Source organism: Halichoerus grypus, chromosome 13 (assembly GCF_964656455.1).
Source record: "Halichoerus grypus chromosome 13, mHalGry1.hap1.1, whole genome shotgun sequence".
NCBI lineage: Eukaryota > Metazoa > Chordata > Mammalia > Carnivora > Phocidae > Halichoerus > Halichoerus grypus.
In genome coordinates, this window is record NC_135724.1 from 78,342,690 (window position 1) to 78,370,500 (window position 27,811).

General features: G+C 55.2%; 1 protein-coding gene across 1 annotated transcript; it reads right to left on the minus strand.

Annotated features, from left to right (window-relative positions):
- Nucleotides 1-783: 783 nt before the first annotated feature.
- Nucleotides 784-24,305, minus strand: FOXN4 (forkhead box N4). The gene is made up of 9 exons (XM_036085989.2): nucleotides 24,220-24,305; nucleotides 9,695-9,840; nucleotides 7,602-7,726; nucleotides 7,389-7,499; nucleotides 6,950-7,077; nucleotides 6,247-6,343; nucleotides 5,019-5,226; nucleotides 2,593-2,976; nucleotides 784-1,544 (listed from the first exon to the last, which is right to left on the minus strand). The coding sequence occupies exons 1-9, from the start codon at nucleotides 24,303-24,305 to the stop codon at nucleotides 1,285-1,287; spliced, it is 1,545 nt and encodes a 514-aa protein (XP_035941882.2). The 3' UTR covers nucleotides 784-1,284.
- Between the last annotated feature and the right edge of the window lie 3,506 nt (nucleotides 24,306-27,811).

Consider the following 27,811-nt stretch of genomic DNA (forward strand, 5'->3'; position numbering starts at 1 on the left):
AACGCCCAGACACAGGAGCCAAATGCCCGGTTGGTCAAGAGAGGACAGTGGTCTGATCCACCACTGCAGTTTCTCGGCATCGACTGGGCTGGAAGATCCCGAGTTACCTTCTCTTGTCCCCGCCGACCCAGGCTCCTGTCCCTCCTCCAACCTGCTGTCTGCAGAATCCGCCACTTGCAAAATCAGTAATTGGTAACGAGAGAAAAAAAAAGAAAAATACATAAAAATGGCCATAGGGCAATGAATAGGCAACCAAGTGCCAATAAATACTCTGCATTGCAGCTTTGTCAGCCCTCCCTCACCGCGTGGGGCAAGCTTTACATGGTTCCGTTTGCTTTTTCCATCACAAGTATCTTAAATTTCAGCACAAATGGCCCCCGCCATTCTTCCTGTTCCCATCCCGATCTGCCCTTAGAAAGCCCCTGAGCCCGGAGCGATGTAGGGCACCTCTCCTCCCAGGTGCGTGTGGGAAGAGATCCAAATCATGACCCAGTGGCTAGAAACATCTCTGGTCTCCAATTTAGAAAAAGAGGATGTTCCATAGTATCCAAAGTGCTTTTTGTTCTAAAAAGCAGCCCAAGGCTGCAAAAGGGCTTAAGAGCCAGTTGGAGTCATGATGTCCTGGAGAAATTTGGGAGTTAGGGTTACCAGGATGCAGGCAGGGACCGGGGACTCTCATTCCAGAGGCTGTGGGCCAGCTTCGAAGAGATGGTGCAGAGGGGCTCCAATAAATATAAATAAATGTACACGGGGGCCCAGGGCCCAGCATGGCGCAGGGATCTCTCCCTGCAGGAGGAGCGGGCCTGGAGGGTCGGGGGCGGGCGCCCGCCTCGGAGTTCAGCCCAGGCCAGGCCAAGGGAAGCTGGCCACTCGGCCAGTTCTGCTCCAGGCCTCGGGGCCTGGGCTCTGGGGGCTGAGGTGGATGCTCAGTCCCAGAGGAATAAAGTCAAGAGCCTCCCCACTGGAGGAGTTTCCATGGTGCACCAACGCGTCCCATCTCAAAGGGGGTTGCGGGTCATTTCAGGAGCCTGGCGGGGATGCAGTCCGGAGAAATCTTGTTCTCAGATGTCACTCTCTGGGAGGAGCGTTGGGGTCGGGGGAAGCTGGCGCGCCTGTCCACTCTCCTCTGTCCTTCTGACTTGGGGAGGCCCCAAAAGGCCTCCTGTGGAGGTGTGAGGGGGCCAGGGGCGCCAACAGGGTGTAAGAGGCCTTGCTTCCAGGTCCACCAGGCTCCAGGAGCTCTCTGCCGGGCCCAGGGGCTGGGGGGCAGGTGAGGCCGTCACCTCAAAGCAGGGCTATGGGCTTGTTCCCCGGGGCGCCCAGGTACTGGGAGGAGGAGGTGGTGGCTGCCGCGGCCACGCTCTCTGGGGTCGAGTACGTGGCATAGAGACCTGTCACCTGCAAGTCTGGGAAGGCCTGGTCGCTGCTGCCGGAGATGGGGGTCAGGCCCGAGGCCCCCAGCTCACAGCCAAGGGGCGAGTCTCCGAAGGTCCCCAGCGTGTCCAGGCTGAAGCCCCCATCCTTCATCTCCTCCCAGAGGTTCCCTTTCAAAGACAAAGGCATTTGGGTGAGCTGGCTTCATGACAAACAGACGTGAGTTCGAGTCCCGTCTTAAGGAAGAGGCAAAGACCGTGCGCAGGGTTCAAAGTCGGGGATTGCAGGGGAGGGGGCATGGAGAAGCCAAGTTCCAGCCCCGGCCCTCCCTTTCCCACTGGGCATCCCAGGGAATGTCGCTTCTGTCCCAGAGCCTCAGGCTCCTTGGGATGAAATGGAGATGATCAGAGACCTACCGAGGCTTCAACAGGGGGATGTGTGGAAAGCAGGGACTCTCCCTCAGGGGTCCCATCACGGCCCAGCCAGGGGACAAAACAGCGATTCCCTACACAATAATCCAGCGGGACAGGCGGGGAGGGCCGAATATACCCACTTCACGGCTGTAAGTAACTCCCTCGCGAGCTAACTCACAAACCTGCTAACCAGGCCATTCCCTCTCTAGACACGGAACTCCCAGAGGGCAGGGAGGAGTGCTCAGCCCTTGGCTGGCTCTCAGGAGGTGCGCCCGCGTCGTGAGTGGACGAATCACGAGACCCTTGTCCTTGCATTCATTCATTCAGCTCCTTTGTGTCAAGCGTGACCGAGTGGCAGGCAGTGGGTCAGAGCGTGACCTGGCCTGAGCTTGGCACACGCACGCTGAAGCAGTTACTGAGTAAAAGCTGGGGGTCAGACGCACCTGGGGCTCTGCCACTTACTAGCCGGGTGACCTCGGGCCAGTGACCTCACCTCTGTGTCTCATCTCCTCGGTGGCAGAATGGGGACAGGAAATGGCAGCGGCCTCCCAGGACCGTTGCAGGGATGGGGTGATGGTTATGAAGTGCTTGGCATGAGTCCCGTTACACAGTAAGCACTCATGAAACGCTCACTGGAATTCACCAGCATGAGGCGGTTGGGAAGTACTTGTCCAGGGAATGAGCTGAGGGGTAAATGCCGACAGACCTCCTCTCCCTTGCCCTCCCCCATCCTTCTGGCCCTCCAGCCCCCAACCCCCCCATCATCCCCTTCTGTCCCGCCCCACCCCCGTTCCTGCAGCCTCACCCTGCAGGGCAAAGTCCATGATGCTGGGGTCCAGGGCGTCCACCTCAGTGCTCATGTCGGTGCTGATGTTGATGAAGTCCACGGGGGCCCTTCCCAGGGCAGGGTGGGGCAGGGGGCTAGGGCTCAGTTCTGGCAGGGCGTGCAGGGGTGGGGTCTGGGCCGGGGCGGGAGAGTCTGGGGCCAGATGTGCCTGGGGCTGGACCTGGTGGTGCAGGGGGACTGACTGCAAGGACAGGGTCATCAGGGGCTGGGGTGGGAGCTGGGAGACAGCCAGGCAGCCATGGGCCATGGCCACTGTGGCAGCATGAGTCAGCACGGTGGTCTCGGAGTTCCCAGGCCTCCTGCAGCTTTCCGGTCGGTCCGAGATCAGCTTGTCCAGCTCCTCTGCAGGCAAGGGAAAGGTCCCTCAGAAGCCACCCTGCGGTTCCCAGGCCCCAGGGTTAGCATGCCTGTAACCCCAGCAATCCCCTTGGACTCTCTGAACCTCGGTCTCTTCATCTATGAGAGGGCACTGTACATTCTGCGCAGTGTCGTTGGGGAAATGTAATGAAATCACAGATTGCATAGGGTCTTTGAGGAATGAGGGAGCCTCCCATGATGACAGCGGCCCCTCTCTTTGGGACAATGCTATAGCTCTAGGACGTCCCTTGAAGCTAACAGCCTTGCAAGAGGAGGTTAAGGCAGAGAATACAAGTCCAGCAACATTAGGACAAAATTTATGAACACACAAGGGGTCCTAGCCACTCCCTGCTACTAAAGAGACATTAAGAAGTGTTACTGTGGGTTAAAAGTCAGATCCTCCTTAATGCTCTTGGTTACAAACAAGACAAGTGATTACTCTGAAATTATTCTTGGTTGTTGGCTTGCGTCTCCTTGAATGTAACACCAATTTGAGACTGGACCACTAGGGTCCCAGGACCTTTTTAGGGTGGCACCCATTTAGGCTGGCCCACTTAGGGGTGCCTGGGTGGCTCAGTTGGTTAAGTGTCTGCCTTTGGCTCAGGTCATGATCCCCAAGTCCTGGGATCGAGCCCCTGCGTCGGGCTCCCTGCCCCACTGAGGGACTATGGGATTGTGCCATGGTCCCCTTTTCCTCACTTTTTTGAATTATTCATCTCTGAGCCTTCATACCCAAACCTCAAGCATGATGATCCCCACAGAGTCAGGCCAAATGTTCCCGAGGCTGAGTGGAATTAACCTTCCATTTGACATTTTCCAATGGATGTCACCTCTATGTCCCTCCCCTTCACATCTCTTAATTAAAAACAAAAAACAAAAAAAAGCAGATGCAATATTTTTTCCTAATATAAAAGTGATTCATGAACAGGGTTGAAGATTTGGAAAATACAGAAACACATGAAGAATATAAAAATTATCAGTGGTCTCTTCATTCACAGTGAAGAGTTTGGCTTATTTCTTCTAGGCTCTCTATATGTGTACGTACTCATAAATCCATACACATATAAATGAGTGGATACACACACATATATAAATATATGTGCATTTAAGATACATTTTAAAATATGATTAGGCTGTGTTATATTGTCTTTTTTCACTTACTGAATTGGAAGTATTTTTTTCTCTTCCAAAAATATTTTTGTCTCTCATCCTTGCATGGTATGACATTATACCTATTTAATCCCCTATTGCAGGAAGTCTAGATTGCTTTCAATTTTTTACTAGTAGAAATAATTTTGTGGGGTGCCTGGGTGGCTCAGTTGGTTAAGTGGCTGCCTTCGGCTCAGGTCATGATCCCAGAGTCCCGGGATTGAGCCCCACATCGGGCTCCCCGCTGCGCGGAGTCTGCTTCTCACTCTGCCCCTCCACGCTGCTCATGCTCTCTCTCTCTCTCTCAAATAAATAAAATCTTAAAAAAAAAAAAAAAAGAAATAATTTTGTGACAAATAACTTGGTTTATAAACCTTTTGTTGAAATCTTTGATATTTTCAGCATACGTTGCCAGAAGTAAAATAACTCAACCAAAAAAATGGGGAGTGGTTTGCAGGGCTTTTAGATATTACTTTGCCCTGGAAAAGTTTAACTGAGATTCCCACCGATCATATATGAAGGTGCCTGTTTCTCTGCATCTTAGCCCATACTGGGTGTTATTATTTTATTCTTTTATTGTTTTAAAACTCGGTGCCAGGCCGGCAGGCACGGTGAGAAAGCGATGTCCTCCTTGGTTGTTTAGTTTGGCATTTCTCTGTGAGAAACTAGGGGCTGCTTAGGGAGACTGAACAGTTTTCCACAGGCCTCTGACCAGGCCTCTCAGCGGACCTGCCCCAGGGGAGGCATATTTCCCGGGAGGGAAGGAGGAAAGTTCACCAGGCGCCCGTGTCCCCACCAGCGAGGCCGGGACCCGTGGCTGGACCGGACGCAGGCGGGGACGTGTGGTGCGGGTGGCGGAGGGGGAGTCTCGGCCTCACCGGGGTTGGCCATGCTCCGGTGGATGGCGGCAAGGTCCTTTCTCTTCCACTTGTACATCTCCTCCTCCATCTTGTCGATGCGGGCCAGGTTCAGGGCCCACAGGCAGCCCTTGCGAGAGGAGCCGCTCATCTTGTTCTCCACCTTCTCGAAACACTTGTTCAGGGACAGGTTGTGTCGCACTGAGTTCTTCCAGCCGTCGGGAGCCGTCTGTGGGGACAGATGGACATGCAGGAGACCCCCTCAGAGACCTCCCCGTAAGCCCTCCCTCTCCAGGGACATCTCAGACACAGGCCTCAAGGGGCAAGGGCACGACGGCGGCAGGGTGAAGTGACAGTCTGATGGCCAGCCTTGAGTTGGGAAGACAAGAGAGACTGGTGGGGACTGTGGCTCACCGGAGGGCCCGCGCCCTGTTAAAGGGGCAACCCCACGTCAGCTCCAGCCAACAGTTGCTACGTGAGAACAGGCTCAGGGATGCCGAATTGTCCCCTCTGTCTCTCCTGCTCAGGAAGCAAGCAAGAGAGGGGATGCTAACACGCGGGTAACTGGCCAAGTGTATTCAAAGCCGATCGTGTTTAAATGCTCACACTTTATTGTCAGGTAGCCAGATACTACAGTGCGCCTCACATTCTATCCCTGGCCCCCCGCACACGCACACACCACTGTCTGCAGTATTTCTGCTAAGGACACTGACCACGTCAGGGACCCTGAAGCTTGGTACCCTCGGACCACCTGCTCCTTATTTTGCTTTGATGCCAAGAAAAATCATGTTACTGATAGCCAACCACGTGCCAGGAGCTGCCAAGGCCCTTTGCACGCAGAGCCCTCACTCACCTGGCCAGCTGGGTATCATTCTCCCAATCTTACAGATGAGCAAACCGAGGCTCAGAGAGGCAACAGCTCTTGCCACGTCTGTGTTCTGCATCAGTATGTTTTAGGGAGTCTGTGCGGAGTCACTAGGCTGGCCCCACCACCCTCTGCCCCCCCCCCCCCGCCACCGCCCCGATGCCTGGTGAATTCCTTCTCTGGGCAGAGTCCAGCTCCAATGCCCCCTCCTCCGGGCCTTCTTTGGCCATGTCTGTGTGAATGCACAGGTGCAGGGGTCTATGGACATCACTGGGGACCTGAGACAGTGACCCAGTTTGGCCTGGGGCCGGTCCCGGGTGCTGGTGGTGTGAGGGAGAGGCCGGAGCAGCTCTAGCACCCCTACCCCGGGCTGGGGCCCCTCACCTTGAAGTAGGGGAAGTGCTCCTTCATGAAGCTGTAGATCTCACTCACAGGCAGGCTGCCTGTCTTGCTGTTCTTCAGGGCCATGGCGATCAGACAACTGGAGGTGAAGCGTGGGGCAGGCCAGATGTAAACGTGTCTCAGGCTGACAGCCCGAGGTCCCCTCTGCCAGGAAGTCTGCCCTGCTTGACCCCACCATACCAGCCCTTCCATACTCAAACTGTGTTAGCTCTGGTACCTTTTCATGGCCCTACATCTTGCCCACCCCTTGCCCTTCTCCTTGACCCTGAGCTCAGACAGTGGTACCAGTTCGAGAAAACTCTTTTCCTCTCTTTATCCCTTCCTCATAGTTAATGTCTATGGGCCTTTAGACTTTAACTAGGCTGCTTACCGCCACCCCCCAATCTTATGGGGTACACAATGTTATTACGTTGATGACTTTTTACATCAGAGGGAACTGAGGCTCAGAGAGGCTAAGCCACTTCCCCAAGGCCACACAGTTCGTGAGTGACAGAATGGAGCATCGGGCTCAGGGTCTGGAGTGGGTTCTCCACCCTGGGGACTGACTGAGCACATGATGTCATCCCACCTGGGGGCTCCCCACTTGCCAAAAGCTCCCCCCTTGCAAGTCTGAGCTGTCCTAAAGGCAGCCCTCGCCCCTCTCCTCCCCAAGGCTCCCACGGCCCCGGCCCACCCTGGACCTCACCTGTATGAGTAGATGGGCTTGGGGTAGTGTTTGGGGTGCAGTTCCTGAGATGAATGGACAGCCATGCGGGGCTGGGGGTAGGGAGGCCGTGCTCCAAACGGGGAGCTGTACAAGCCCATGGGAGGGCACTTCCCACAGGCAGGGCAGAGAGAGAAGGTGAGAGAGAGCATAAGCCACTCACAGGAACCCCACCCCACCCCAGGCTCGCTTTTTAGGAGATGCTGTTTAGCAAGATGTGAAGTTGCCGGCCCCAGGAGACAATCCTGTCTCTGCTCCCTGCAGGGGATTTAGGGAACCCAGTGAACGACTCTATGACATGGGCATGGGGAATGCTATCCCCATGTTGCAGGGGAGTAAACTGAGGCTCAGCGAGATCCCTGGCCAGCCCAATGCAGGGATGTGTGTCTCCAAGTCCAGGGCCCCTCCAAGCCCCCCGTACCTGCTGGGTGCCTGGGGGGGGTGGTAACTGTGTTTGGGAGGCAGGTGCGTAGAGCTGTGGGGCGTCCTGCAGGCCGGATGAGGGCTGGCCCCCCACAGGGATCTGGTTCATCTGCAGGGGCCGCAAGAGGAGACAGAGGTCAGGGTGAAGGTGGGGCACCCCAGCCCTGGAGGACCCCCGCTCCAGCTCCCTGAGCCATGCTGTGGCGCTTACACTGGTTCCGTGATTGGCGATGGGGCCCAGACCTAGCATGACTGGGGGGACCATGCCAGCTGGGCCGTGGAGCAGGGCACCTGGGGTGGCTCCCACGTGCAGGTCAGCCGCCCTGGCCAAGGCACCTGCAAAAGGGAAGCAGAGAGATGCCGCCGGGCTGGAGGAACGGGGTCTGCTGGCCGAGCAGCTCCGGCCCTGGACACCACCAGAGGACGGAGCCTGCCCCAAGCCTGGGGGCCAGGTGCATAGCAGGTGCTTGGCCAATCACCGCCCTGGAGTGTAGTGCTGAACCGCGGCTTCCGACCAGCTGTGTGACCGGGCGCCAGCCTCAGTTTCCCCATCTGTACAGTGGAGCTACCGAGGTCACTTACGTACGAAGCTGTTGTGGGGGTTTAGATGCAGTAATGTCTATAAAGTGCTTATCACGTTGCTGGCTACAGGACATCTTGATAAATATGAGTCAGTAACAAATAATAATGATAATGTCATTAATAGCTTGGTTCTCGTCCAAGCTATTAATGACATGAAGCTAAAACATCAATTCATTATTCAATTCTCCTCCTCGGAATCATGCCTTGGTTCCCCCGTGCCTCCTCTCCCCTCTGCCAAGCCCTGCCCCTCTGCTGGGGATGAGCTCAGTACTCACGCCTGCCTGCCAGCCACCCAGCCACCCGTCCTAGGCCCGGGGCAGACATTGCTAATCTATCACAGATCCTCACTGAACCATTCTGCTTTGGGGCTACCTTCTAGATTAAACCAAGTTGACCTGCAAGATGATCCTGCCCTGGGGCCACCTCTTCCAGGAAGCCTTCGGGGCCCCTCAGCTCTCTTCTGAGTCCTGGCTGCCACCTGGGCTTATCCGTGGTGCTTTTGGTCTGTCTGTCTTGCCCTCTCTCAGACCAGACCCTCAGCTCCCTGAGAACTAGGACCACATCTTATATGACTCAGGGCTCCAGACACCTCGCATAGAGACAGGAACACAGAAGGGGTGCGGCCGCACAGCGGAGAAGGGAGGGGCTTCCTTCTTTCACGCTTCCTGTCTGTTGCGTGCCATACAGCACCTACTGTGTGTCCAAGGTACCTTAGGCACTGAGTCTTTTCAACACCCCAGGAGGGCAGCTCTGCTATCCTTTCGTTGCACATAAGGAAATAGGTCAGAGAAGAAAGTACTTGCCCAAGGTCACAGAGCTGGAGGTTCTAGATCAGGGTTTGGTAAACTATGTCCAGCAAGCCAGATCCAGCCTGTGGGATGTTTTTGTCAATAAAGTTTTATTGGTACACAACTACACCCATTCATTTACATTGTCTGGGGCTGGGCTTGCACCACAGGGACCATCCGGCCTACGGAGTCTAAATATTGACTACATGGCCCTTTACAGAAAGAGTTTGCTGACCCCTGCTATGGATGTTTTGGCCAAGAACAATTTGTTCAATGAAATGAATACTCCTAGACCCTAATTTTTCAACTATTGGTACTTTTAATGTCCTGTGGTGATTGTTTTCAACCCTTTCTGTGTCTCTAAATATTCAGTCCACTTGCTGTGACTGCAACTGCCTGCCATTGATTGAGCACCTACTATGTCCCAGGACCATGGGCACTCTCCACGCATCATCCCTCTGAAGGTCAGGGTTCCGTAGACTTCTTCAGTAAAGGGCCAGGTAGCAAATATCTGAGGCTTTCCCAGCCATATGGTTTCTGTCTTCGGGTTTTTTACAACCCTTGAAAAATGCAAAACCATTCTTAACACAAGGGCGATCCACAAAACAGGCTGCAGGTTCCAGGCTGCCTTTGGCCCGCGGGCCGTAGCTTGCCGACTGCTTTAGCTGTTCATGATGTAGAGGGAAGGGGCAGGGCTGTCTGTATTCTTCACTGAAACCTTAGCTTACACACAGCCTGGCACACGGCGGTGAGCAAATGAATGAACCACATCCCTCCGAGGAAGGTATCACATTTTACAGATGCAGAAACAGAGGCCCAGAGAGAGAGAGTGAGTGAGTGAGCTGGCCAATCACCCAGCTGGTGGGGGGCAGTGCTGGGTGTCGCCCCTCCCCTGCACCACCCTCGTGCCCCCCCACCCGGCCCCTGCGCCTACCTGGGTGTGGGTGCGGTGCACTGGGGCCACCCAGGTCCACACGGCCACTCGCCATCTGTTGCAGCCGCGGCACATCCACCGCTGTGAGCCACGACAGCGACTGCAGGTCCCCGGGAAGGTCATCATCGCTGCTGGTGGCCAGGAGCCTGCAGGGAGGGGCAGGAGCTCGGGCGGGGCGGGGAGCTCAGGTTGGCTCCTGGGGGGGCTCCACCCCACCTCTGGAATCACTCCCTAGCCCCTCACCTCCCCAAGCTGCCCTCATCTGCCCATCTCTTGGGCTGGGCATGGTCCCAGGATCCCCCCCTTTGGCAGCCAGATCACACGTCCTCAAATCATTCCTTCTTTTACTACATCTTACCTTAGCCCCTACCTACCCCCACAATAATAAACACTAATGTTTGTTGAGCACTTACTACGTGCCAGACACCACATCAAATCCTTCACAGGTAGTAAGCCATTTAACACTCCTGGTCACCCCGCAAGGCAAACGGTGGTAGTAGTAGTAGTAGTATTCCCATTTTACAGATGGGGAAGCTGAGGTGCAGGGCTCAGTGCTCAACAGGCACAGTCCTTTTTAATCCTGTTCAATCCCCGCAGCAGCCCTGAGAGGTAGGATACGCCCATGTGCCCCTCTTACATTCGGGGAAACTGAGGCTCAGAGCACTGAGTCATTTGCCCAAAGCCACACGTAACAGGAAGCGGTGGGGCCGGGACCCAGGCTCAGAGCCCAAACGAAGCCCGAGCTCTTCACCATGCCCCCAGGCAGCCCCCGGAGACCTCCTGTTGGACCCACGCCCACCACTCCTCAACAGACTCATGAGCAAAACCATCACTCTCCACAGAAGGAGAAAGGCTGCCCGCTGAGGATGGCAGGCAGGTCCCCCGGTGTGGGGTACGCAGGCCTCCCCAGCACCCCTAAAGTCATGCTTGCCACACGGCTCCAAGGGCACCGGGCCCCCACCACCCGGCAGCATGTCGTCCACGGGATAAGGTGGCTGCAAACTGGCCCAGAGCCCACGCCAGACCCACCACGCCTGCCTCCACCCGCCCCCCCCCAGCCCTGCAGGCCAGGATCTCTCTGGTGTGTGGCCCAGAGGCCCACAGCCCACATTCTGAGAGCCACGGTTTCAGAGTAAGCGTCTCGGGGCCTCCTAGAAAGGGGGAGAGAGGAAGCAGCGCAGCCTCTGGCTTTGTCACGCGTGGGGCAGGGGACCCCACCGTGGGGCATCGGCTCTGCCACCCCCGGGCCCGCCCCAGCTAGTGCTGTCTCCCCCCCCTTCCCACCTCGCCCGTGCTCTCTCTCCTTCTGTTTTAGGGCCACAGTTGGCGTTGCCATGGCCACAGCTGCTCCTTGTTGCAGGGGCCTGGGCCCTCAGCCCAGCAGGCTGGCATCAGGTGACCGTCGGGCTGCCCCGGCCATTGGCTGCCTTGTAGGAAAACAGGGCCTGGAAACGATTTGAAAACCCGGCCGGCCGTGTCAGCAGCAGCAGTTGGCCTAGCTGCTGTCTCCCGGCGGCCCATTGTGCGACAAACGACTGTTGCCCCCGTGGCACGTGGCCCCCATTGTCCTGGGGTCTCCGTGCCATTGTTGTTGCCCTCCCCCCACCCCCGGCTGCCACTCCTGCAGCCTGCTCGTAACTCATCTGGCGGGTGACAGCCACGGCCCAGGCCTGGGCGATGCCATCTGTCCCCTCGGGCCCGTGGAGACCATGGGGTGAGGCCGAGGGGCAGGGCCTGGTGCGCCGCCCACTGCACAGGGGGTGGGGGTAGGAGGGGTGTCTGGCCAGTCCCCACCCACCCCACGACTCGCCGACCTCCCAGAGTCTGGTGGTGCGAACCCTGCTCCCTCTCCCCTACCTGCCATAGCTCCTCGTTGCCCCCGCTGCTCTGTCTGGCACTGGGGCAGCAGGGAGGAATGGAGGTGAGCCGCTGCTGTTAGGTTTCTGAAGCCGGGGCCCCACCAAAGCCCCCAGAATGGTGCTGGGGGGCTCGTAAACAGACTGGCTTTCTGGGTGCGAGCAGAGTCTCTGGCGGCCAGTGACTCTGACAGATCGTCCCCAGGGTGGTTAAGAGCTTGGGCTCTGGCGTCTAATCCTAGTCTCCACTTACCTGTGTGCCAGGGCCACTCACTTGTCCTCTCTGAGCCTCAATTTTTCATCTGTAAAATAGGATTAATAACACTTCCTCTCTCCTAGGGGGTCGTGGGGATTCAGCGGGTGGTTGCATGTAAAGCCCTTGGAACAGTGTCTGACGCAGCTGCCGTTAATATTCATACCAACGTTAATGTTAATATTAGCCAGGTCCCCAGAGGACTGGAAGGCCATGGAAGCTTTGGGCGCTGTGGTCTCACGGACGCACCTCTATTGCTGCAACCACTAGAGGCTCCCATTTATTGAGCACTTCCTGTATGCTCTCTCCCCATTTTACAGACAGAGACACTGAGACCCCGAGCAGTCACTTAAATGCCCGGAGCCCGTTTCCCCACGAAGGGAGGGTCGCGAAGGTTAACGATGCCGCTGAGCGCATAGAAGGGCAGAGTAAATGGTGCTATTCTGATTGCGCTTCTATGGGTTTTTGTCCTGCACTTTGTGTGCCCCCTCCTGGTTCCCCATTCCTTTGTCTTCACCGCCCCCTCTCCCCCCCCCCCCCGCCTGTAAGGAGCTCAAGCAGCCTACTGTGGCCACCCAGTGTCCATTCCACGCCCCCCTCTCCGGGACACCCAAGCACGGTCCCACCGCCATGCCTTAGCAATTCCCCCTGCTAGGAATGCCCCCCTTTTGCTTCCTCCCCACCCCACCCCCGCCCCCAAAACGGTGCCCATCCCTGGAGGCTCACTGCAAATTGTCTTCTGGCCTCTTACTGCCAAAGTGCCTTCAGACGTCATCTGACCCCACCCCTCATTTGACCCACGGGCAAACTGAGGTTAGGAGGGAAGCACTTCGCTTCCAATTCACAGTCCAGAGCAAGACTAGGGCTAGGGCTCCGGGCTGCCCATGTGGGCTCATTCCAGCCCAGGAATGGCTTCTCCTCCAAGAAGTCTTTGTCACCCTGAACCCAATTCAGGGACCTCCCTGCATCCTAGCTGCTCCCTACACCTTGCCAGGGGCAGTGAGTTCACATCCCCTACCCCGCCTGTTGGATCGCTGAGGGCTGTGAGCCCTGTATCATCCTGTGTCCCTGCACACAGTGGTGCTACTTAAATGTCTGCTTGGCTGGTTGAAATAAGCTGACCCCAGGCCACCAACCCAAAGAATGGTGTGACAATGGCTGTCACATCCAGAACTTGTAGCACTCACAGCACCAGCCTCTGCCTCCCTGAGGGCTTGCAACAGCCTCCGGACAGGGGCAGGGAGCAGGCAGCCCCACTTTACAGATGGGGAAGCTAAGGCCAGGCAGGACTCGAACCCAGGCTGTTCCTGGGGCAGGACAGGCAGAGAATTAGATGGCCCCTGGGGGCAATGTCCCCACTGCCTCCATCATCCCAGGGTTTTCAAGGGCATATCAGCATCGCCCAGGACCGGGTTCGAATGCAGAGTTCAAGACCCAGCCCAGAGCCTGGGGTCCCGCCCTTGAGCTGTGGGGCCGGGAAGCTGTATCTTAGCACCTCTCAGCAAAGCTCCGGGGGAAGGACACCAAGGTGGACTCTTGGGCACAGTGCAAGCTTTGACTGGATGAATCTGGATTCAAGTCCTGGTGACCCCTGGCTATGAGATCTCAGACAAGTCACGTCTGGCCTCCATTTTCTCATCTGGAAAATGGGAGAATAACTGTCCATATCTCCTTGGGTTGTTTTTTTTTTTTTTTTTAAAGATTTTATTTATTTATTTGACAGAGAGAGACACAGCAAGAGAGGGAACACAAGCAGGGGGAGTGGGAGAAGGAGAAGCAGGCCCCCCACTGAGCTGGGAGCCCGATGCGGGGCTCGATCCCAGGACCCTGGGATTATGACCTGAGCTGAAGGCAGACGCTTAATGACTGAGCCAGCCAGGTGCCCCTCCCTGGGTTGTTTTGAGGAGCCCATGGGCCAGTGTGTATTCAACTTTAAACACAGGCCTGGCCCCGCCGGCCCTGCTGGTCTGGATGTGGACACCCCGAAGCTCTGTGGTGGGGGTCTGCTGGCCCTAAAGCCTGGCTCACATCCTGCTGCCTCATCACCCGGCATTCAGGTACCTCTACCCTGTGTGTCACAGGAACTGGGAGGCAATGCGCTAGGCCCTAAATGGGTCCCATCCCCATGACCCGGCCTGGGTCCTTAACCATCCCTGTCCACTTCTCTCCCCTCCTCCGCTCCCTGCAGAGGCGTGTCAGCCCGGGCCTCTGTCCACGGTGCCGTGTAAAGCACCCCCACCACCTGTCCTTCCCCAAGGCCTAGAGTTCCCTCATTAAAGCTGCCCCCGTGTGCCCCATTCTTGCTCTCTCCTAGCGCTTCCTTGTAAATGGTGTAAACCACAGGGTCCTCAGCAGTTGCGACCTGAGAAAGACTTCTTGGTTTGGGAACCGCTCTGGCTTCCCAGCCATAGGCCCTCGGAAGGGCGCTTAATCCCCAGCCTCAGTTGTCCCACCTGTCAGATGGGTACAAGGGATAGTGATAGCAGCAATCCCTTGTAGCCGCCCCCAGAGCCAGCATGGTGGTGTGAGTGAAGGTGATGGGGCTTTGTGGAACATTTGCCATCTGCGAGGGTCTGGGATTCCTTCCTGGGGTGTGTGTATGTGTGACCCTGTATCAGTCTCCTGAGTGGGTTTCCCCTCGGCCGGGAGAGGACAGGACATTTGCAATGCAAAGGAAAAGGCAAAATCCAGCCCCACTGTCCTGGGGTCTCCCAAGACCCCTCCTGCTCACTCTCTCGAGGTCTGTCTTTTCAGTCTCTGGGTGAGGAGGTATCTCCAGGGAGGACAGGGGCTGTACCCACCAGCTCTCAGTGACCCCCCAGTTCTGGCAGGGAGGAAGCCAGGACCAGGGCTGAGTCCACGGCTGGGGCAGGTTCCCCCGGAAGAACCTGAGGCTGAAGCAGGGAACCTTATACCCCCTGAGGGAGGAGCTGTACCCCCAGAGCCCAGTACAGGGCTGGGCACACAGCAGGTGCTCAATAAGTCCTCACGGCTCAGACAAATGAACAAACAGACCCAGCCTTCCAGACGCCCCCGCTCCCACCCCCGCCAAGGCCAGGCAGGGGTGAAAGGCCCAGCTTAATTTTATTTAATTTTACAAAAGCCTGTGGACATGGCTTGGGGTGGGCGAGTCCCTGCTGTGTGCCCAGCCTGATCAGGCAGGTGTGGTTACCGTTACCACCTCCCATTTACCAGATGGGGACACTGAGGCCGGGGGAAACAGGCTTGTCTAGGGTCCCCCAGCCAGAGACTGGGCTGGTTACAGCCCCACTGTCCTTTCTCCCTGGCCCACAAGGAAGGGTTGAAGATAATGGGCTCTATGGATTCTAGAAAATTCTAGCACTGTGCTAGCCAATCAGAAGCCACATGGGGCTATTTAAATTTAAACTCACTAAAATCAAACAAGAGTATCAATTCAGTTTCTTCATCACACCAGCCGTATTTCAAGGGCTCAATGGCCACACGTGGCCACTGTCTGCCATGTTGGACAGCAAGGAACTGGGACGTTTCCATCACCACAGAAAGTCCTTACTAGGCAGTGATGGTCTGGAACATTCTTTTCAATCACGATGGAAAGATCTGTGGTGTTTCCACATTGCCTTAAAATTGGAAATTTTATTTAGGTTTGGAAATTTCAGGAGCTGATTTCATGGAATTTTTGTTTTAGTACATTTCATTATAAAAGACTCCCCCCACTTTACCTCCCACCAGCGAGGAAGTTACAGGGGAGGGCTCTATAAAAATGGGAACCTGATACTAAGGTGGCTCACAAAGTAGTGAGCTCTCTGTCATGGGGGGCATTCAAGAAGGAGTCAAGGGATGATGGCCAGGCCCCTATTGGACAAAAGATGAGCCCAAGCAGCCTCCAAGTTCCCTTTGATGCCAAGACCCTCTAACTTATGGAAGAAGTCTGCAGGTAAACCCTCTGGTCACATTTCTAAAGTTCTATCATCTTGGGCAAGTGCCTCTTCCTCTCTAGGCCTCAGTTTCCCCATATGTAAAGCAGCAGTGGCAGAGTGGACAGTGATTAGGAGCAGGCATGAACCCAAGGCGGGTGGACCAGGGCCTGAACGTTCCTGGCTGTGTGATGGTCACCCGCTCTGGGCCTCAGTGTATAAAACGGGAACAATAAAGGCATCTACCCTAAAGTGACGGTCAAGAACATGATGCTAGTTCATTAGCATCAGATCAGATGAAACATCGAGTTTTCTGCTGAAAAATCAGGCTTAACTATTAGTTCAGGGGTCCCAGAGGTGACCCCTGACAGTGCATCCTCCTCAAATCAAGTGGGGGATTTGTCAGCAATAGGGTATCCTCATTAATGAGTGCAGAGCTTTTGGGGCAAAATGAAAATAAAAAGACCTATCTGGCACCCCAGAGTCCCCTTCTGAATTCAGTGGTTCCCCAACAGCTCCCCACCCCACATCCATCTTTTCCTTATGAGAAAACACACACACACATACACACACACACTCCTGGGGGGTGTCGTCACCCCTGTTTATAGATAGGAGAGGTGAGGCCGAGCCAGGAGAATTTGCCTCCGCAGCCCCTGGCCAGTGGCCTCAGGTACCCGCCCCAGCACCTTTCCCTGGGCCTCAGTTTCCCCATCTGGAACACCACGGGTTTGAGCCCCTTCCATCTCGGTGGGGCTGCCACTGGGACGGACACACAGCCTGCAGGGCCACTCGGGGTGGGGGACTGCAGAGGAAGTGGGGGGATGTGGGGGGGTGTGGTTAGACCCTGGTTAGGAGCCAGGCGGTACCCCGGGGAAATCAATGTCAGAAGAATAGTCTATCACCAGGATAATTATCTGCCAACCTTTTCCAAGTGCCTACTATGTGCTGATCATTCTACATGTCTCATCTGTGTGCCCTTGTGAGTTTGCTCATCAGAAGTCCCCAGGCCCTCTGCAATGCCACACTCTGAGCCCATCCCAGCTAGGGACCTGGAGTCCTGCCTGCACACCACCCCCACCCCCCCACCCTCCGCCTGTTGCTTTCTCTGGGGCATTTCGAAGTAGTGGGGACAAGTGTCGGCTCCGGGGTCAGCCAGGCCTGGGTTTGAATCCCACACAGCTACTTAGTGGTTCTGAGACTGGTCTGCAGTAGTCTGCCTCTCTGGGCCTCAGTTTGCTCATCTGCACAATGGGGCGCTATGGCACACAGGGTGTTTGTTGTAAGGACTGATGAGATGATGCGGGTGGGGTGCCCAGCCCATCTGCAGGCATTGCATGGTGGTGGTTGGCATGATTATAAACATCTAAAGAGCACGCATTCAGCACGCAGTGGGCTCCACGGGCAGAGCCACTGGCAGAGTGTCCGACACTCAGTGAGCATCGGCTCCGTTCCATAAATATTTCCTGAACTCTTACTTGCCAGGCTGGGTGGCAAGCACACAAAAGTGCCTCTGTCCAAGGAGATAACTTTCTAAGTGACCTACGGATGCAAAGGATGGAAGATCTGTCCCCTAGCGTGCCTACCTTCCTGCCAGCCCTCTTTGGTCTGTACCTGCCTCAACTCTCAAAAGCCTGTGGGACGGCTCCTTAGCAAACCCATTTCCCAGATGGGATAGCTGAGGCTCAGAGAGGGGAAGGGATACCTCTCAGCCACACAGCATGTAAGCAAAAGAGCTGGGGCTTAAGCCACCCGCCCCGGAGCCTCTTTACTTGGTCTCTCTGCCAGTTTAGCTGAAATAAATCAAGCTGTGGGCAGGAAGGGTAAGTCAGTATCCTCATTTTTAGAAGGATCTGCTAGTGCCTCTGTAGTGACGGGGCCACTGCTCAGGGGACGCTGTGGTGACCCTGGGCAAAGCAAGACACCGCTGGAGTCCACAGCTGCCATCCTATATTAACCAGGGGACCAACCTGACAACATTAATTAACAACGTCCTTAATTAATCAGTCATGTCACTGGAGGGATGGGAGTTGAGCCAGGAGGGCAGGGCACTGCAGGGGTGAGCCCGGGGGCACCTGGATTCCGGTCCTGGCTCTACTCCTGACAGAGATCCTTGTGCAGGTAGCTCAATGCCTGTGAGCCTGCGCTTCCTCATGTGCAGAATAGAGGGGAACACAGGGCCTGCCTCTTGGTTCGGGGTAAACCACAGGAAGGGTGTGGAACAGCGTTTGGCTCAAGTGCTAGACAACTATTTGTGGAATGGATGAATTTAACACCTAGCAGTCAGAGTGACCTTTCGAAAGAGACATGAGAACATGGCCCTGTCCTTAAAACCCGTTAGGAGAGTGAAGGTCCAGCTCCTCACCGTGGTCTGGCCCTGGCCGCCTCCTACCCCTCCCCTCGTGCCCTCATCTGATCTGCTCTAGCCAACCTGTCTATCCTTGAGTTCCCCAAACATTCTTTTTTTTTTTTTTTTAAGATTTTATTTATTTATTTGAGACAGAGAGAATGAGAGAGAGAGAGCACATGAGAGGGGGGAGGGTCAGAGGGAGAAGCAGGCTCCCTGCTGAGCAGGGAGCCCGATGCGGGACTCGATCCAGGGACTCCAGGATCATGACCTGAGCCGAAGGCAGTCGCTTAACCAACTGAGCCACCCAGGCGCCCTAGTTCCCCAAACATTCTAAGTGCTCTTCGCACATGCTGTTCCCTTGGCCCAGAATGCTAGTCCATGCACTCATTCGCAGCTGGCTCCTCCTCATGCTTCCTCCTCTGAGAGATCCGCCCTGGCTACCCACACCCCTGGCCGTCCTTTCTGTCTGTCTGCAGAACATTTAGCATTTTTCAAGGAGGTATTATTCATTTACATACATTTCCAGTCTTTCCACGCTAAGAGGGCAAGGACCGGGAGGCCCCGTATTTTGTTCAGCACAGCGCCTGGCACCCTGTGGGCATTTATTATATCGTTGCTGGAGTAGGAGAAGGTGGAAAGATACCCAAGCCCAGCCCCGCCCCGCCCCGCGCAGCCCCGCCCAACTATAACGTAATTTGCATTGCCCAATCTCCATCCATTTCCTGCCGGGCTTAGCCACACCCCCACCCCAGGAAACCCTCCCAGACCAGTCCAGCATCTCCCAATGTTTCCATTCCCGGGAATGGTTAGAGCCATTAATGTCTACATAGCATAGACACCTGGGATCACCCATTAATTTTACTCAGCCGTTGCCTACCCCCGCCTTCCAGACACTAAACTCGCGGAGGTCAGGGATGACTTTGTCTTATACCTGATTACAGACCCAGAGCTTTCAATCTTTGACAAATATTTGTCCACCCAAGGTGAGCTGGACCCCCGTGGCCATGGCCTGTTGTTGCTCTAAAGGTAAAATTCCAGGTAGAGGTAAAAGCCCGTGCTAAGGAGCTGGGCGGTGCCTACAGTGGGCGCCTGTATGTGTGGATGGATGCCAGTTTCTGCGGAGATTTTTGCTGACAGAGCTCAAGTCCAGAGCCCGCATTTAACTCTACTGCCTATGTTGGGGTTCCTTACAGTCAATACAGCGTGCAGCGGAAGGAAACATCCCTTTGTGGCTCAAATCCCATTTCAACCCCTTTGTAACTATGTGACCTTGGGCAAATCACTTCACCTCTCTGCCCCTCAATTTTCCCATCTATAAAATGGAATCATTCTCATAATCGTTTCCACCAGGGAGGGCAGCTGTGAGGATAAGATCAAATAATGTATAAGAGACGGCCCAGCATACCTCAGGTGCTAAGACCACGTTCCTTCTTTCCCCTCCTCTGGCCTTGCATGGTCACTAGGACAGCAAAGACTGTCTTTGGGGAGTCAGATCACCATCCCAGCAGAGCAGAGCGCAGAGGCACATCCAGCCCTGGGACATCACTTCCGCTCTGATTACAACAAGGAGGTCTTACCTGCCTCCTGGAGATGTGGTTAGTCGGAAATTGTTACATTACCACAAACTGTTCCTGTTTCTAATCCAACCTTTACAGGAAAGGAATTAAGCATTTCATGGCAGTGTTTATTTACCTAACATAGCTTTTGTAATGTCTTTTGTAACCGTTTACAGGAAAAAGAAAACCAAATGCTGTTTAGCAAGCTCGGGAATTCCCAATGGGGCCAAGAGTGAGCGTAGTATGAATGATTTGATTAGGAGCATGAAAAAGAGAATCTTTCCTTTCTAGAACTTGGCTGGGACTTGGTGGGAGGGTTGGCGGGGGGTGGGTGGGTGGGGTGGGTTTGTGTATGTGTGTGCACATGTTTCTTGGGGTGGAACCCAAGATCCCAAAGGAAGGCTGGACCCCCCAGAAAGGCTACCTCTCTTTTTCTTGCCTACAAGGTAGCCCGAGGAGCTTCTGGCGACCCGGAGGGAGAAGGGGTGTACGGATGTTGGGACCCTCACCACCCCTGACAGATGGAGCCCCCACCGTCCCCCCTGCAAGGAGGTCACAACCGATGGGCAGAGCCACAATGATATGGGTGTGAAACCATCCGGCACACGCAGCTCAGTGGGGGCTTGAGAGGAAAAGCAGGTGGCATCTGCCTACCCTGGTCCCCATGGCAGGATTTTGTCATCACTTGAGCATAAACCTCCCTACGTTTCTGTGGACGTGTTATTTCTCACGTGATACTAAGCCAGCCAGCCATCTACCCGACGAATATTAAGTATACATCCTGTGCCTGGCATTGTGGTTCAGAGATGAGAAAACCACTGTCCAAAGAGAGGAAGGATTTTGCCCACATCTTAGAGGAGGGACATGGCTCTGGGAGAAGGTGAGGGTCCAAGGAGCCAGCAGTCTTCCTTCTTTCTCTGGGCTTCTGTTGCCCAATCTGTAAAAGGAGGTGGCTGGACCTGATCCCTAGGATAAGTTCCCAAAGTTGGACCAGGTGGTTGAAACCTGCTCTTCTGCCCTTTCCTGAATGTATGCCTTGGGACAGGTCATGACTCCAGGCCTCAGTCTCCTTGTCTGTGAATTGGGATAATGCCAGCACCTAATGTCACGGTTGTTACTATGAAGATCAAACAGGATGGTGCACCTCCTAAGGAGTTTCACGGGTTTCTGACACGCAGTCGGTGCTTAGTAACTCATTATTCTGCAGAACCTCGATGAGCGGACTTCCCTCCCAGCCCTGAGCCAAAGGGAAACCAGCTAACTCACATCCAACGTGAGCTGTTGCTGTTGCCCACAGGGTCAGGGCTGCCCCTGGCCCTGGCCCCAGGCCCCAGCGTCACAGGCGGGGAGGCTGCCGCCAATTTGCTGTCTAGGCCCAGCCACTGACTCTCCCAGGGGGGCAGGGCAGCCTCCAGCTGCTGTCCCCTGCCCCCGCCCCCTCCCTCCCCGCACACAGCCATTGAAAGCTAACGGCCAAAGGCGGCCCTTGGGGATGGAGGGCTGTGTGGAGGGCTGCATGGGGGCTGGAACCAGGCTGGACCAGCAGCCTGAGTGGTCCTTGGAGCCATTCCCTGGAGATGTGAGAGAGGGAATGAGAAGCCCATAAACTTCTCCTAGGCTATTATTCAGGGAGAAAAATGGGAGTGGTTGGAAGGGGCCTGGAAGGCGCTGCATGATCATCAAAGCTCCCCTCCATGAGAAAGCACTCTATCCCAGGCCTGGCCCAACACCTTTTCTAGATCGAAGTGCAGAATCCTCCCAACGACCTGTGAACTGGGTTCTCTAGTTGCTCCATTTCACAGATGAAGAAAGTGAGGCACAGAGAGGGACAGCGACTTGTCCAAGGTCACACAGCTGCAAAATGGTAGAGCAACTTATTCTGTTCCAGCCCTTGTGTTCTTCACCTGTGGGGCATGGTGCGGGGGGTGGGGGTTGGGGGGGGTTGGTCACGATATCCTCTGGGTGGGACAGCCTCCGGTTCGAGTGCCACTTTACCCATAACTAGCTGTGTCATCCGGTAAAGCCAGTTAATCAGGTCGGGCCTTGGCTTCCTCGTCTGCGAACCGGGCACAGGAGGGCTACACTCCTGGGGATGGTTGTGGCACAGGTAGTGAAGGCTTAAGAAACCACCAGCTGCAATTCTTCTTATTACTACTCTGCCTTCCGGGCGTGCTAGCTACAGAACACAAGAACGCCCCGGATCCAGGCAAACAGAAAAGGCAGGATGCCCCGGCAATCCTGGATCCGGGGCTGATGCCGGACTGCTTCTCCTTGCTCCATTGCCCCACCCCTGCCAGCTGGTCAGGGAACTGGGTAGGCACTGATGGTCCCCCCTCACTTCTACTGGTAAGCTTACTGCCTCCCCTGCCCTCTTTCTGGACAGGAACTGCTTGCTTGGTGCCCCCAGACAGTTTGTGAGCTGGGCTGGCCAAGACACAGGAGACTGAGACCCCAAGGCTTGGAGGGGATGGGAGCCCCTGCTGGGCAGGACCTGGGAGAAGGTGAGGGTCCAAGGAACTCCAAAGACCCCCTCTCTCGCAGAAAGCTGGACTTGTTGATAGGAACTAAGTCGTAAGAACAAGAGCAACTACTGGTTCTGTGTCTCTTGCACTGTAAAATTGACTCAGTCCCTCTGGCAGCCACATGAGGGATGTGCCCTAATCGTGCTCCTTTGAAAGCCGAGGAAACTTGAGCAAAGACACGTGACTTGACCAAAGCTGGATTTTGAACTTGCACACACATCCGACTCCAGGGCGGCTGCCCTTCTCACCCCGATTCCCTGACTCTGGGGCTTTTACGGGGTGCTTTAAGGCAACAATAAGGCTCTATGGCTCTGAGCTCTTCCAGGCGGGCCCCCTGCAGGGAAGCTCTGGCATCCCCCCCACTGCTGCCAGCTTCCAGCTGGGAGGACGGAGCGAGATCCACCCCCATACGTGGAGGGCCTTCTGGGTCCCAGGCACTTCCATAGATATTGCATTTAAAACCGGCGAGAGGTCGCTTTTATGATCCCGGCTGCACAAACAAATGAAGGTTCAGAAGTGAAATTGCCCAGGATCAAGCACCTGGCAAGCGGCCAAGTTGGAAATTGTTGTTTAATCTTTCTAATAACTCCATGCAGTGGGTACTATTTCTATTCCCATTTTATGGATGAGGAAACGCAGACCACTCCCCACAGCTGGAAGAGCTGGCATCGTAACTGATTTCACAGCCCAAGCTCCTAACACGCTTAGGATGCCCCCCAACTCTACCTGCCGTTATTTAAACCCGTTTGGGGCTGGCAGGAAGCCCAGAGGTCCGTGGTTGTGTGATCTTGGTTAAAGATTTCATTTCACTGCTCCAAGCCCCAGGTCTTCACCTGCACGTACAGTGGAGGCTCATCAGAGCAGCCTCCCAAGCTGGGCATACAGTAGGCACTCACAAGCTGCCGCATGCCTGGCAGACATCTGCGGTCCCAGATCTGCACACAGCAAGCTCTCAGCAAACATCTGTTTGAATTTGCGTCTCATTTGGATCTTGGAAGGCAGCCTCCAGGCCCACAGCCCCGAGGAAGCAACCTCCCTCTAATTGGGGGCTGCAGTCGGCTGCAGAAGGCACCGCTGTTGAGTTGCAGTGGCCCCCAGGAGGCCAGACAGCCAGCCCCTGGGTAAACAGGGCTGATCTGAGGTGACAGCCTGCTCTTCCCAGGCCAGCCCCTGGCCTGTCCCTACTCCATAATCTGGGCTGTACCCCCTCAACCCATGGACATGATGCTTGCCTTGATGGGTGGGGCACTGGGAACCAGGTCAGGCCTCCAGGGCTCAAGGGAGAGCCGCTGGGAGAACTCCAGATCATTCCTTTTTCTCCTCCTCCTTCTCTTTGCTGTGTGACCATGGACAAGCCCCTTCTCCCTTCTTAGCCTCAGTCTCCCCAATTGTAAAAGCAGGGGACTGGACTGGTTGACCCCCTAGAGGCCGTTCAAGCTCTGAGGTTTGAAGACAAAAAGGCAAAGGACTCTGCGGAGCTTCCCCCACCCGTTTGCATCTCGCTTCATCCTGTCTCAAGGAATCATTTATTTTGGCCTCAGACTCCACCAAATTTATTCCTCAAATACATGAGGCCCACGAGAGACCTTAATTCAAGAGCATCATTTACCGGACGATTAAATGAAGCCCAGAGAGGGCAAGGAACTTGCTGAAAATCATACAGCCAGGCTAAGAATTCCGGAGTTACCACTCACAACTTTTCCAGTATCCACTGAGGACGGAAGCCAATTCCTCCCACCACCACAACCCCCCCCCAAAGCTTTTGGGGGGCATTTCCTGGAGCCCTGTTAGGGCCACTGTAGGGAAAGCAATCGCCGCTATTGTCATCTTAACATTCACCAGGATGCCCCTGTTTCTTACCCAGGAGGGGATGTCCCTTGGAAGAGACAAAAGACTGGGCTTTGAGAGGTCCCATTGCCCCAGGCCACAAGCCCAGACATCCTCAGAGAGGCCAACTTTGAAATTGAGATCTCCCTCTCTCGCAAAATCACAGAATTTAATTGTAATGATAGTTCTTGGGCAGAAACCATAAACAGCACAGAAACACTTTACACAATTTAAAAATATATCGTTTGTTATCTGAAGAGACCCTCACCTGTATTCCTGCGGAGAGGTGTGGTGATTTTGCCCTGAGTTTCGAATAATTCCTGACATCATGGATGAGATGTCACTTTCTATCATCTCCTTGGGGAAAAGACAAGCAGAAAACAAAGCTCCCATCAGTGACGATGTGGACAGGGCAGAAACCCAGTTTTCCCACAATTCAGAAGGATGGAACTCAAACAACTAGAAGAACACTTCAAAAAAAAAAAGTGGTACTAGAGGATTTCCTGGGCATCACAGGTCATTTTCCCAGGGCAATTCTACAGGAATTCAGAAGCAAAGGAAGAGAATGGAATGGAATTGCAGGTTCTTTCGAATTCATGGGGGAAGGGCAGAGGAAGGCTCTAGAATCCAAATGTCAAGTCTTGGAAAATGTGGACTTGCAAAATAGGAATCAGAAAAACCAGATTCCCTTCCCAGCCTATTTTCAACCGCAGCTCAGTTACCATCACTTTGAAAATAAAAATTTTTTTAAAAAAGGACAGCTTGATGTGTCATGTATGTTTCTCTGGGGAGCCAAATTCCCACTTGCAAAGGGAATAATCCCCTCAGGGCTCCCGCCCTGGAAATGCCTACAGAAATGCCACATGCCCTGGCTGGAAAACCAGTCCAACCCCCACCCGTACTCTCCACCCCCCCGCCACACACAAACACAGCCTAAAAAGCAAAACAAAACAAAACTTCCCTAAGTTTCTCAAACTTCAACCCTGAAACGAACACAGAAACCCACCCAAAGACTCTCAGTTCCGCCCCAAAAGTCAGTGAGGGATTCCCGGGAAGGAGAAAAGGGGAGCAGAGAGAGGTAGCCCCCACGGCCCCTGCGCCCGGGTCTCCACCCTGGCAATGCAATGCAGGGCACTGTCCCGGAGGACGGAGCAAAGCCGACCCTGCAAGGTGGTACCTGGAGCGGATCCTCGCCGGGGCCGCCGCTGCAGGCGCTCCTGGGGCGGGCGGGGGTTTCGGAGGGGGGCTCCCTCGCGCTCGCCCCTCGCGTTCCGCAATTTGGCCGCCGTCGCGGCTCGAACCGTTTTTAAATTTCCCTCTCTGGAGCTGTCCAGCTCAGAGCATGCGCAGTAGCCGTGCAGGGGGCTTTTTCCCCAAGGGTCAGTTACAGGGCAGGGTCAAGGGGATTGCAGCGGGTGTTTCCCAGCAGCCGCGAGCCTTGCACGCCCCGGGGCTCCGGGTAGGGTGGGATGGGGCGGGGCGCAGGGGTGGGGACACCCCTCCTCAAACTTTGCCAGCAGTGGCAGCGAGTGCATGCCCGCGAGCATGCGTTGAGGAGCAGTGGGAGGGTGATTTAGGCCAAAAGAATTAAGTTGCAAAAGGATGTCGGGTGCATTAAAACTTGCAATCCTTCACTTCCCCGGGGGGAGGGGGGCTAAGGAGGTGGGTGGGCGGAGAGCTCTGCCGCGACCTCCCCTTTCCCCCGAAGGGGGACCGGCCCGGAGGCCGGGTCCCGGCCCCAGGTAGACGCGGATTGCGGCCACCTGTCCCTTTAAGAAAGTTGCGCCCGCGGGCTGGCGCGCGGCGGGCGGGGGCTGCGGGCCCGGGAGCGCTCGCGCCGGGCGCCTCCACCTGCCGGGGCCGCGAGGGGGGGTGGCGGGCCGGGCGCGGGGGCTGGGGGGGTGGCGGTCGGTCCGGGTCTGCGTGCCGCGCGCCCCCCACCCCGTCCTGCGTGGGGAGTGAGTCGGCCCGGAGCGCGCGCGGCCGGCCTCGGCGGAGGCGTTAGGGCTCCCGGGTCGGGAGCCGAGCCCGCCGAGCCGTTGGGGGCCGCGGCCCGCCGGTGCGCCCGCGCTCCCGCCTTCCCCGCCGCCCGGCCCGCGCCGCCGGCCGCCCCGCCCCGCCCCGCGCCCGCCGCGGGAAAGGTGGCGCGGACCGCGGGCGGCGCGGGCGCTGACAAAGGTCCCCGCAGCCCCCTTTGAGGGAGTTAGCTTGATCCCCTGGGAAAGTCTACGTTTCCGGCGCCCTAGCTCTTCCAGCCTCGGCTGGACTAATTTGCCATAGTAACGACAATGATCATCGTCACGGTCACCCTTGGTTTATTTCCTTATATATTTATGCCCCCTCGTTTAGTCTTCACGCCAGCCCCTTGGGAGACAGGATGGTCCCCTTTTTGCCTATGGCGAACCCGAAGCTCTGAGCGGTCACGAGTGGGCCGAGGGGGCGCGGCCAGTACGGGTATTCGAACCCAGAGCCCTGAGACGCCGCGGCCTCTGCACCTGCAGGTGGACAGTGCGCTCAAGTCTGCGCCGCCCTGATCAAGCCAGGCCGGGCATCCAGTGCTTCTTGAATTTCTTGCGGCTGCCCTCGCGTGATATATCCCGTAGCGGGCAGGGGAGCCTCGTCTCCACCCCTGTGGTTGGGAAGCCTTTCCTAACATGTGCTTGCCTCCAGGAAGGAGCCAGGGCTCCCTAGGCTGGATGTACATGGATTTCATTTCTCATTCAGGTGGGCTGTGACCTTGGCGCTGGTCCATGTCCTCCTGAGTGGTTTTCTTTTAACACCTGGGCGCCCTTACTCCTTTCTTCTCTGCCAGGAGTAAATAGATCAGCTTGCATTCTCTAGGGGGAAAAATGGAGTTTACAGATGTTAGTTAAGGTCACGGTCATGAAACTCTTAAGTTTTCATTTCTCTCCGACTTATATAGATTCAAATTTTGCATTTTGCCCGCCTATAAAGGTCGTTTACATTGCTTTGAGTATCCCTTAGTGACCTATAATTCGTGACCAATAATTAATTTGAAGGTTAAGTTGTAAGAATTCAAAGTATTCGAGTTTCTTTCCGTTAATCCTTAATGGACTTGTATGTAAATGGAGGTGACTTCACAACCTCCTTTTGAGATAACAGCCCTTTTCACTAAGGTATAATTTTATATCTTTAGAACAGTTTGGAAAGTCTTCTGAAAGTTGACGGATTCAGTAAAGCTTTTTAAATAAAAGGCATCCTTTTAGTTCTGTAGACTCATGCACTATGGAAAAGACAAGCAGGGACCCTGCATTAAAAGACCAAAAAATAAAAGATTCAGGGTGTTCTGGGCAGTCCTGAAAACCTCCCTTTTCCTTTGAGAACTTGGCTGCTCTGTCTGGACTTTTGGCTGGCAACTGTGGCTATTTTACTAAAGAATTGACATTTTAAGTTCTTAGCTTCAGGAATGGCTGGTGAAAATATTGCCCCTCAAACACCTGCTGCTGAGGGTGGGCAGAAAAGCCAGGTAATTTAGCAGAAACCCTTCTTTTGTTACATTAATGCATTTTCTCCTTTTATAAATATATGGCATTTCTCAAGGCTGTTGAATTATAAGAGTCACCTGGGGTGAAATTAAAACCATAAAAGGGAAGAGCTGGGGAATCCTTGTTTAACACGTCTCCCACGTGTTACTATGATGAAGTAAGTGTGGGCACCTGTAGTAGGTGATGGGCCAATGCCCTTCTTTAAAGGAAAGGGCATGAAGTTCGCCTGTGTCCACGGTGTTTTAGCTCCTTATCATTAGCTTCTGTGTCGGGAGCGTCTTAGATCGATCCTGACTTTGCAAACATACATGCTTCCCTGCTAGGAGATTTCTAAAAGGCTCAACGGACACCCCG

Coding starts and splice junctions, on each gene's coding strand:
- FOXN4 (XM_036085989.2), bottom strand. CDS start 24,305: ATGATAGAAAGTGACATCTCATCCATGATGTCAGGAATTATTCGAAAC. Junction 7,727..9,694: donor TGCACCGCACCCACACCCAG/GTAGGCGCAGGG, acceptor TCCCTTTTGCAG/GTGCCTTGGCCAGGGCGGCT. Junction 5,227..6,246: donor AGCACTTCCCCTACTTCAAG/GTGAGGGGCCCC, acceptor CTGTCCCCACAG/ACGGCTCCCGACGGCTGGAA.